At 35.0% G+C, this 12,355-nt stretch overlaps 1 protein-coding gene across 1 annotated transcript in view; it reads right to left on the reverse strand.

Annotated features, from left to right (window-relative positions):
* Positions 1-12,355, reverse strand: part of LOC128236588 (kinetochore protein NDC80 homolog) — a 51,946-nt gene that overhangs the window by 13,937 nt on the left and 25,654 nt on the right. The window contains exons 9-14 of the mRNA XM_052951558.1: positions 12,122-12,266; positions 9,869-9,970; positions 8,296-8,399; positions 4,856-4,999; positions 1,237-1,326; positions 141-233 (exon numbers count right to left, since the gene is read on the reverse strand). Coding sequence (XP_052807518.1) covers positions 141-233; positions 1,237-1,326; positions 4,856-4,999; positions 8,296-8,399; positions 9,869-9,970; positions 12,122-12,266 — 678 coding nt within the window. The remainder of the gene's footprint in view (positions 1-140; positions 234-1,236; positions 1,327-4,855; positions 5,000-8,295; positions 8,400-9,868; positions 9,971-12,121; positions 12,267-12,355) is intronic.

The following is a 12,355-nucleotide window of genomic DNA, read 5'->3' on the forward strand; positions in this document are numbered from 1 at the left end:
ATTACAGAATCAGGGACTGAATCACTGACAGAATTACGGATGGAGGCACGCATGAACTAGGGCAACTCTATATGCCCCCCCCCCAACCAATCCCCATTTTTGTGGAGGCAATACATTATGTTTTCAGTTAAGTAGCAAACCTGTCGCTTAGACTCCACTTCATCGTCCGCACGTTTGTGCTTGCTGTCCAGCAATGTAGCTTCGTTCTGCAGATCACTCAGTCGCTCTCGCAGCTAGAACAAGACAAAAGTTTTCAACTTAAGAAACCAAACAATCAAAACTATTTATTTTTACATATACCAGGATAATTCCACGTATCATTTTAGTAGACTGGTTATGTGACATGCATTTCAGTAGACTGGTCTTGTGACATTAATTATATTTTAGTAGACTGGTTATGTGACATGCATTTCAGTAGACTGGTCTTGTGACATTAATTATATTTTAGTAGACTGGTTATGTGACATGCATTTCAGTAGACTGGTCTTGTGACATTAATTATATTTTAGTAGACCGGTCATGTGACATACATTTCAGTAGACTGTTCTTGTGACATATATTTTAACAGACTTGTCATACACATACATTTCAGGAGACTGGTCATATTATATGTTTACTCCTCTATCCGTAGCTTCACAGATACACCTTTTTTCTCTAAAGTTATAATGAGGGGATCAATTAGGGGCAGCTGATATGGCCACTTCTCTATAAAGGAAAGGGTTAAAGTGTTGTAGATCAAGTGCGCCGCAATTTTATGATGTTGTAATTTGTGCATCTAACAGTGAAAACTTAAACTACCTAAACAATGTTTAATTAAATGTAGAGGAAAATCGCAGTGTGACTTGTCTTAAAGTATCATTTCATTCTTTAAAATAACTTGCTTAAACTTGATTCATTAAACAAATCTTAGTTTATCATTATTATCATTAAAATGATTTCCTTTAATAGTCTTAAAACTCTTTAAGAGGAGAAAATTACTCAATTTCTACCACAAGAACACTAGTGCTACTAGCAGTAGTGAGCTTTACTTGATCCTGTCATAACGGCCTTCAGATTGTACAAGTAACCAGGGTTGAAATAATTAGCAGCTTTCATAATGTCTGATGACGTTTGCTACAAGTTTTCATTTGTATGTATTTAATCAATGCCTCAATTATACAAACTTGAAAAAATATCTAGTTCACTGGTGATGACCATAGCATGGCCGTCACACAATCCACTATGTTTAGCACTTACAGATTCCAACTGTTCGGCGACCTTGATTTTTTCTGTCTCCTTCTTCTGCAGGGATTCTTTACACTGGCTTTTGATCATGGTCAGGGCGGGCTGAAAAATAAAATGTACTGGAATAGATTCACATTTCCTTGACTCAGACCTAGAATTTATTTATTGTGGGTGTGCTGTCATATAAGTAAAGTGTCAATGTCATTGTTTACATTAGTACAACAAGGGTATGCATACCCAAAGCTATTCATTTTTTTGTTCCCACAAGGGTCATTGCTCAATAAACAAGAGCTGTCGTAAGACAGCGCGCTCGACTTTGCCGCTTTGACTTAGAAGTGAATACAATAACAATGTAATATTACCAAGTTTGGTCTATTTATGTCAAACCTAACTAAAATTATTCAATACATAAGGTGACTTTGATGCTGCCCTGCCACCACCCAAAAAATGATGCAAGTCATTCAAATAACTTAATTTCCAATTATGAAAATGTGGTAAAGGATATACAATTATGCCTTTCAAAAGAAATTAAAATAAAATTAAATAAAAAAAAATTAAATAAAAAAAAATAAAAAATTCAAGGGCCATATAGTATAGCCCTCCTTGTTTTCCCTTGGTAAAAAACTGGCTAAGAATGTAAAAATGTGCCTGTCAAAAGAAATCAAGGGACATAATTTGTATTTAGGGTTAAAATGGAGTTATGTTTCTTGTTGTAAGATGGTCGTAAATAATTTTGAATTTTATAATGTGCATTGAATGAAAGGTATAGAAGTTAAAATCCCAATTTGCCCTTAACTTTTACTTGCCTAAAACTTTAACCTAAGTCAATCAGGGGCCATAACTTGTATTAAGGATATGGAGTTATGTAACCTCATTGGGTGATGGTCCTAAACAATTGCGTGAAGTATTAAGTCAATTGAATGAAGGGCATAGAAGTTATTAAAAAATATCCTAACCTGCACTAAAACTTTAACCTAAGTTCCATAGTCAATCAGGGGCCATAATTTGTATAAAAGATAATATGGAGTTATCTAACCTCATTATGTGATGGCTCTGAACAACTGTGTGAAGTATTAAGTCAATTAAATGAATGGTATTGGAGTTTTAAGTGAAAATCCCAACTTACCCTAAAAACATTAACCTGCCCTAAAACTTTAACCTAAGTCAATCAGGGGCCATAACTTGTATTAAGGATAATATGGAGTTATGTAACCTCATTGTGTGATGGTCCTGAACAACTGTGTGAAGTATTAAGTAGTGTTGGGAATCGGTTCCAATTATACTATCGATAATCGGTTCCACTCAAGTAACCGATTATCGATAGTACAATCGTTTTTTTTAAATACTAGATAAAACTTAAAAGTAAAGTTTTATTCATGCCCATTATTAAACTCTTAATCATTATATGCATATACGTTATGTCTATAATTAAAGTTATTAAGTGTTATATAAAAAATTGTTCATTTTACTTGCTCATTGTGGCTTTCATCAGCCATTTTGTTAAAGATAACATCTGAACACCTACTTATATTTTTTTCATTTTTTTTTTTCAATGATCGATTATAACCAAATACAATCGATTGTCGTCGATTTCAGGCCCAACCAATCGATTTTCGATTATCATCGATCATCCGAGCATCACTAGTATTAAGTCAATTGAACAAGTTATTTATAAATATCCCAACCTGCACTAAAACTTTAACCTAAGTTTCATAGTCAATCAGGGGCGATAATCTGTGTAAAGAATAATATGGAGTTATCTAACCTCATCATTTGATGGCCCTGAACAACTGTGTGAAGTATTAACTCAATTGAATGAAAGGTATTGGTCTTATAAGTGAAAATCCCAACTTGCCCTAAAACTTTAACCAGACGCCGACGCCGACGCTGGGGCGAGTAGTATAGCCCACCTATTCTTCGAATAGTCAAGCTAAAAAGGGTTATAAGTACTGCATTTTGATCTGGGAGGTTGTCTTCGACTCGAGTGGATTTTTACAGATTCGGATTTCATAAGGCGTAAGCCGAGTGTAATCAAAATCTGCAAAAATCAACGAGAGTCGAATACAACCTCCAGGATCAAAACGCAGTACTAATAACCCTTTTATTTTATACATTACAGGTTAGATCACTTTAGACCCACATGTTTTCATCATAAATGTCATTTTAACGACACATTATTTTGTATTATGACGTCATTTTAACATCGCACACCGATACTTGTTATAACGTGATGACACAAGAGTAGAATACGGCCATATTGCACTGGAGTGGAATACAGACTTCCGTTTTTTTGCTATATGTCTTGCGTGTGGATTTATGACAGGTATATAATAATTATTATTGTTTTCTACCAAACTGGTTACCAACGTGAGTTTTCTGCAAATTATGATTTCCTCATTTAATTCACATTATGATTTGGGATTGAAAATGGATCTAATATCATAATCAACCATCAGATATAGTTGGTCTGGTGATTTCGATAAATTTCCATTATGTAATTGAAATAAAAAGTGCATTAAAAAGTTTAAACGTAAGTGGTATGCAAGTCGCACTCGCTTTTCACAAAGGCGACCCGGGTTTGATTTCCCGGCCTAGGTATATGTGTGTTTGGTTTGTGGTAATCAAGCCGGACAAGTGGGTTTCATCTGGGTATCCGGTTTCCACCCAGAGCACAAGACCACACTATCATGCAACATTGTGCCAATGAGAGTGACTAATATAATGTTATAATGTTTTTATAATTAGTTACACAATGGTTGTAAAAATAACTTTAAACTAAAACATTTTAAATTGCAATAAAATTTGTGACAAATTATCTTTCATTTGTTTGTTAGCATTGGAGTAATAATTTTTACAATCATGTATATTCTTTTACAAAATTGTGAGGAATTACTTACAATCTTACAGACTTAGCTTTGAACCTAACAAACATTAGGAATTTGTTTATATATTGCTAAATGACAATTTTAGTACTCCACAAAATTAGGGCTTTGAAGGGTAGAAATTTTGGACGTGGGTACACAACTAGTCATCCACCCATGGGTATTAGTATATACATTCACGCGGCACAATAAACATGACATAGAATAGTCAACACATGGTTACTATTTGTCAAATGTAAAGACGAAATGCCATCTCTGTCCATGCCCTACACAAAAGCTATATACACGTGTATTCAGTTGGAACTGAATAAGGAAAGGCAGCTTTTTTACTCATGAATGGAAAAGATTAGTTTTCACAAGTTTATCATTAAAGGTCAAACCAGTTTTAAAATGCAGTTAAGTATTCATATAGACGATTTATATTCCGAGATAGTGCTAACTTTCTCAAAATTGAAGAGATAAAAACCTGTTTTGTATGCTGACATTTTACAGAAATATATCTTACAACAATTAAAGTATGTTGCATAAGGGAATTATAATCCTTAGTAATATTTAATGTGCCAACAGAGAAACTATTAAAAGATAAATCTGCTATTAAACAATGGATGAAATATTACAATTTATAGCAAACTCAAGTTCTGTGTGCAAATAAGAAGGTTGTCAGAAAAGGGAGGAACTTGAAAGGAATATCCATACATTTGTTTGCAACTTACTATAATTTTATTTTTGAAGTCATTCACGCAACTTACCTTAATTTTATTTTGGAAGTCATTCACGTCAGCTAGCGGGGGTTTCTTTATTTCATAGTCGATTCCTCCCGCGTTTTCTGCAGTAATGGGTACCAATTTGAGGGATTTCGCAGCCTTCACATATGACTGCCGCTTTGTCTCGCACTATTAAAAATACAACACATTAAGATCATAAGAAAGACATATTGATCACAAATAAATTCTAAAGGCTTTATGAAACAATAAAACTGTTTTATAGGACACTTGAAGATACCCTATGTACAAGTATGTGAATTCTGGATACCTGGCTATCCCATAGTATTTAGGTATCATTTGAATAGGGTTGATGAGTAGATGATGAATATGTAAATATTATACCCAATAACTAGCTTCTTTGGCCTTGAAATATGTCAAAATAGGCCAATACATCTGATTCTAGGTGAAATAACGAACAAAAATTCAGGGTTCCCGCTGGCGATCGCCATTTGCAACAAAATCGCAAAAGTGGCGACAACTCTTCAAATTTGGTGAATTTATGGAGACGATTTTTTTGGAAAATATTTTCTTAAAATGACGTAAGCAGTGCCCATGCGGCCTGCATGATCATTGATTCTGTCACTGTCATAAATCAAGAGCATCTGCTGGTGAGACAACAAATCCGATAATTAGGGCAAGCAGTCACGGCCCAGTCAACACCTTGCTAATTATTGCGGCATTTTATTGCTTTCACGGATTAACAATGTCAGCTAGCCTCTTATTAGGCCAATAAAAAAATACCTGTGTTTCCGGTAATATGGCGAAAAAAAATAGGGTCGGTCGGGATTTTAAAAAAAATTTTTTTACAGTTTCGGTTTCATACAAAATTCTGTTGCATCAAATCAATTATATAATATCTAAGCTTTCCATAATTAACAAAAAGTCAGAATAAAACTGAATTGTTTTATGTCTGAAATCATTTCCTTACCTTCGACTATCGTATTTTCCCGCCAATTTTGCCCATGAAATTTGGTGTTTTTTGTATACAATACTCCTTTATAAGACTCGATCGGTTTTTGGAACAAATCCATCACTTCAATTTCTACAAATCTATGATAATTGTTCTAGCGAAACAGTCATTTATCAACTAAATTTGTTAATAATAGAACAAGTAAGCGCAGATATGGATTTATTTTACGTATCTTAATTTATTATTTATAATTCATCATTATTCTCGTAACAAAAAAGTTTCATTCATATTCGTAGTGAATTCAAACAATTCGGTCATTGTTTTAAGATTTACAGACGACGATTATTGATTATTATATTTTTTCTATCGTATGGTTTTTTCTTACCAGCCTAGACGAAATCCTCACAATCAAATGGTATCATACGATATCCGACCGACCAGTTTAGATACAAACCATAGCCACGCACCTTTGATTTTATTACCGCTCGTGCTCTGACGCCACAAATTGTACCGTTTGATCTGCAGCCGACAAATTCTTATAAATGTGTTGTTATAATTTTCGCAGGTTTTTGTTTGGATTTCAGTTGATAGGACTTACATTAGGCGAAATAAATAACCATTGATAACTGCGAATAAATTAATGTAACGATTAATGAAATGTGAACCTCGCAGTTAAGCCTGCATGAATTCGCAAAGCCTAATCGTAAGAAGCCTGCATGAATACGGAAAGCCTATTGTAAAAAAGTAAATTCTATTTTGGACATGGATAAATAACACCACGAACTATATCCTAAATATTTTCATTATAAAGACAGGAAAATGTGTCTCCTGTGATCAAACACGTGTCAATTTGAAGATATCGTACAGGGATTGCCGAACTCCGCCATTTTGTTTCCCTGTAGACAAAGCGTCTCGGTAATACATAATCAGGAATGAAAGATTATTCTCTGGGAACAGAGATAGACAAACAACGAAAATAACGAAGATATATTTAATTTTTGATTTTTTAACTTTTATGCCTAAAGAAAGATAAGCGTCGGCGAGGAAAAAATAGGGTCGGTCGGGTTACCAGAAACACAGGTATTTTTTTTTTTGGCCATAACAAACGATTTTAAGATTTAGCTCAACCGCTTTGTTGTTTATGCAAATTTCGTAATAACGTTTATGCGCTAGAAATAGATTTGCTTTCAGTTTTGTCGCAATTTGTAATTGCTATAAATGCAGCATTTTAGGGGGTTAAAAAGAGTCAAAAAGGTTAACAGAAGTCATTGAGTATGCCTACAAATAAATAGAACTACATCCCATTTGATAAGGCTTCCAATAAGTTGGCTCGAGTAAAATGTAGACACTGTTTTATTCTGGACAGTATGGCCTTAGTTTGACAATGTATATTTCTTTGAGTTTCCATTTATTTTAAATTTATCTCATATTTTCATAATTGTATTCTTAAATTCTAAGACACTATTGTATGCAGGCATTAGACTGAAATCAATATATTGATGTATATATCGCATTTTTTTCATTATTTTTAATTTTTTTTAAATTTATATACTTGTCCATATATTTTGTCAATAGAAGAACAATTTGCTAATATCTTGTGCTTCATGTACAACAATATTATATTATGTTCTGCATGACAATGTGCTAATTAAACGCAATTTAAGGCTCTTAAATTGCTTAAACCCCATGAGCTTCAGGGGGCTTCACCTCCTCTGACCCCCACAAGGGCGCTGCCCTGGACCCGTAAGGGGACCTTTCGCGGTCCCCTCAACCCCCCGCGAAAAAGTGGTGACAACTTTTTAGAACCCAGGGGGAACCCTGAAAATTGTAATTGCCATAATTTTATCTAGTGTGATTATTTCGTTATAAACTTTACAGATGATATTTATAATTATCAGCAAGGCCTAGAAAAACATTTTATTCGGGTTCCCCGACCCTACCTACGAAATAGGCACAGACGCTACTGTTTTTATAGTCAGGTTTTTTTTAGTGTGTGTTTGAATACAAAGTTTAAAACCTCTGATGTCTAGAACCTTTAAAGCTTTTTACAGAAGAAAATTTTACCACAATTCTCCAATGATGACATTAAACGTTCTTACATAAAGATAAAATATAAAAAAATAAGCCTACCTTCCCTACCTGTTTTTGAAAAGGATGTAACCCTAACCTAACCATTTTTTTGATATGTGGGATCACCAGGCATCCAGATTGAACATGGTTGCCATTGGTTGGATGTAATGAGGGGCTTATCTGTACAACTGATACCGTAAGACACCAATGGTATCCATTCTTCTCAATTGACCAAGGTGCAATAATCAACACATATTTAGCAGAGTGATAGGCCTTCATACATATATGCCTATTGTCATTGTAATTGTATGCAAATACCTCAACATGTTTTGAATTGTGGTAATTGCATTGTGCCATTAATAAGCCCATCTTTGAATATGATAACAAACCCTTAGCTTTTTACTCTAACTCTTGCATGTAAGGGAACACAATGGTATAAACTCACCTCTTCTGAGTCCTTGGACATGGCAATTTCCAGCTTCCAGATGTCTTGGTTGAGAGTCTGCACTTCTCGGTCAAGATCATCACATTGTCGCTTCAACTCTCGACCTGTGAATTATACACAACATCTGATTAAAAGGAAAAACCAGACTTGCGATAGGTGTTATCCTAAATCTCTAACTTTTAGGAATTTTCAAGCACTTCCGTATGTGACAAGTAGGACTTATAAGTTATAAACCTAATTATGAATAGATTGTTTTCCTTTAACATAATTATAAAAGTTTGTATATTTATAAACACAATGATATTAAAGAATAGAACTTCATTGACACATTGACATAAGACAAACAAACATATGAGACAACTGATATGTCCCGCCGGATGATGCATTGTCGACGAACCAAACATTTCAACAATGCAATTTAAGGAAAACTCATCGAAAAGCAAAATTCAGTTTTGAAATATCAATCAATGGTAATAGGAAAAGTGAAGAAATTTCATGGTAGATGAAAACTTGTACATTAGTAATAGTAATAAATGTCGCAAGAACACTTTTAAAAGGCCAGTGATGATTACTCATTTATCTAAGGTTTCATTTTACTAAGAATACTAGACAGAACAGAACATTTATTTTTAACAGCTCATTGTCACATTACACAAATACAAAATACAAATACACTATCAATAAATACATACATAATTAATTTAATGTGTTATAAATGTTTTTTGTAGTATATAAAGCTTTTTTAGAAATTACTAAAAAAAAAAAAAAAAAAAAAAAACGTCAACCATGTTACCCACATATCAGCGTTTGATGGTTGATATGAATGTGAAAATGGTCCATACCTTATTTACCACATTAACTATGTAAACTGCGAAAAACCAATAGAATGGGACATGAAAAAGGAAGCATTATTGCAGTTATTATTGCAGTTATAAAGGAGCATAATACATATAGATCACAGATAAATCACTTGTGAAAAAAACAACATGTAAAAAGGTAATGTAAAAACATATATAAATCGTCTTGAACTTAGCCATACCATGATGTGCTGAACAGTATCTTGGTATATAATTTCTATAATTTATAACGGACAAGTAAAACTTGCCTGAACGGCAATTTAATGGACAGTGGCATATGGAAAGCAAATGAGGTCAATACCTCTTGTTGTGCACATAAAGACTATATAGAGTGGCCATGATTTATATTTGGACATCAAATCAATTATTTAGATACCCATTGAAGTATTATTATTACATCATTCACCTAGTCCTAGACTTCAATAAAAAATGGCGCACCTCCAAATGCTCCCAGAAGGACTATTAGTTTTTTATAAATTAAAGGGCAGTAACTAGCAGGTTACTGTCCGGATCCAGACAAATCCTGCATCTGACATCAATTTCTGCCAGAAGTGTTGTAATGCCTTTGGACAGGTACATTGGACTTTTTCATTAATTCAAGAACAATAAACATAAAATTCATTAATTTCTGTCCAGTAGTCACATAGTCTCCAATTAGATCCCCACCCCTTGTCATCCTACCCCTCCCCTACACACATCCTGCCACATAACCGTACCTTTCTGGTGAATCTGTTCCACATCTGCCTGGGAATACTCCTGTTTGGACTCAATCTCCTTCATCTGTTCTAACTTCATCTCTTCTGCCTGCATATCTGCCTCTGTACAAAATAATAGAGATATAAGTGGTCAAGTTATTAGCTGTATTGGTGACCTCTCTCGACGAGAGATCATGGCCGCTCATAATGGACATTAGTACTGGTTTAAAGAGACACACATTTTTATATTGATAACATTTTGTTAAAACAGTTCGTTAAAACTGATTCATTCAACCAACTTTTAATAACAGATATTAGTTAGAATTTTGTAAATCATTCATTTTTCAATAGTGTTACAAATGTTTTTCATCAAATTGGAGGTTTTTATGTTACATTTTATGGTAACTGTTAATAGGTAAGGTGTTGATGTTTTATCAGTGTTATAAGCGTTTAGTTCACAATTCATTTAATTATATTTTTTCGAACCTGACAAACGTGAATGAGACTCTTGAGTTCTAGCACATGAAAGATGCTCGAATACACCCTCACAGTGATTGGAACCCAATACACCCTCACAGTGATTGGAACCCATTACACCCTCACAGTGATTGGAACCCAATACACCCTCACAGTGATTGGAACCCAATACACCCTCACAGTGATTGGAACCCAATACACCCTCACAGTGATTGGAACCCAATACACCCTCACAGTGATTGGAACCCATTACACCCTCACAGTGATTGGAACCCAATACACCCTCACAGTGATTGGAACCCAATACACCCTCACAGTGATTGGAACCCAATACACCCTCACAGTGATTGGAACCCAATACACCCTCACAGTGATTGGAACCCAATACACCCTCACAGTGATTGGAACCCATTACACCCTCACAGTGATTGGAACCCAATACACCCTCACAGTGATTGGAACCCAATACACCCTCACAGTGATTGGAACCCAATACACCCTCACAGTGATTGGAACCCAATACACCCTCACAGTGATTGGAACCCAATACACCCTCACAGTGATTGGAACCCAATACACCCTCACAGTGATTGGAACCCAATACACCCTCACAGTGATTGGAACCCAATACACCCTCACAGTGATTGGAACCCATTACACCCTCACAGTGATTGGAACCCAATACACCCTCACAGCGATTGGAACCCAATACACCCTCACAGCGATTGGAACCCAATACACCCTCACAGTGATTGGAACCCAATACACCCTCACAGCGATTGGAACCCAATACACCCTCACAGTGATTGGAACCCAATACACCCTCACAGTGATTGGAACCCAATACACCCTCACAGTGATTGGAACCCAATACACCCTCACAGTGATTGGAACCCAATACACCCTCACAGCGATTGGAACCCAATACACCCTCACAGCGATTGGAACCCAATACACCCTCACAGCGATTGGAACCCAATACACCCTCACAGTGATTGGAACCCAATACACCTCACAGTGATTGGAACCCAATACACCCTCACAGTGATTGGAACCCAATACCCCCTCACAGTGATTGGAACCCATTTTCTCAGCATGGGCTTTTATTTATTTGAGATGGTCCTTTTCTTTCATCTTGACCTCATTTAAGGTAATCCCTGTACAAGTGATAGGAAAATTCACTCAAAATGACCCCAAACTTATGCATCACTTCTGTTCAAGATGGATCCTGTCTGATCATGATATGCCTTGGGTGAAGATGGTATCCTTCACTTTTATTTTTCAAGTGGTTGAAATTTCCATAAACCTAATGCGGCCAGAGACAGTCACTATATTTTATGTTTCGTAATCCAGTCAGACAAATTTCATGATTGATAATGAAAATTGAAATAAACTATATAATCAAATCGGAAAAAATCCAAAATGCATTACCAAACCCAATATTGTTGGTTTGAAAATAACATCAGTGTTCAATTTAACAACTTCTATGTCTATGTTTAATTTTTTTTTGTTCATTCATAGCACAAATTAGGATGTATGATTTTTTGACTAAAAACATGATAGTATACACCTGAATTGTATTATGTTTAAGTAAAATAACAAAAGCTAGATGAAAGGAATTGATTATGGATGATCTAAATTGATTATCGCCTATGTTGGGTGACATTGACAATTATTTGATTATATTCGATGATCCGATTATATTCGAACATCGTGTCATCATTAGCTTACTTTGTTTCTGCTTTTGCAAGCACATTTTTCTGCATGTTCTTTTGTTTACAAAGTCATTATACAAACCTAAACTGGCACACTGCTCCTCTGTTTGGGCCAGGAGTAACTCTTGCTCCTTTTTATGGGTCTCAAGTTGTTTGAGGTAACCCCTGAACCGCTCCTCATCATGCTGTGCAACCAGTAACTTCTCTTTCACACTACCAAGCTGATCCTACAAGTGAAAAATGTTTTTGGTTTTTTAGACCTAAACACAAATTAGTTTTGTAATGGTGGGTAAATTTGTTGAAAATTTCTAATTTG

This window comes from Mya arenaria, chromosome 6, assembly GCF_026914265.1.
Source record: "Mya arenaria isolate MELC-2E11 chromosome 6, ASM2691426v1".
Taxonomy (NCBI): Eukaryota; Metazoa; Mollusca; class Bivalvia; order Myida; family Myidae; genus Mya; species Mya arenaria.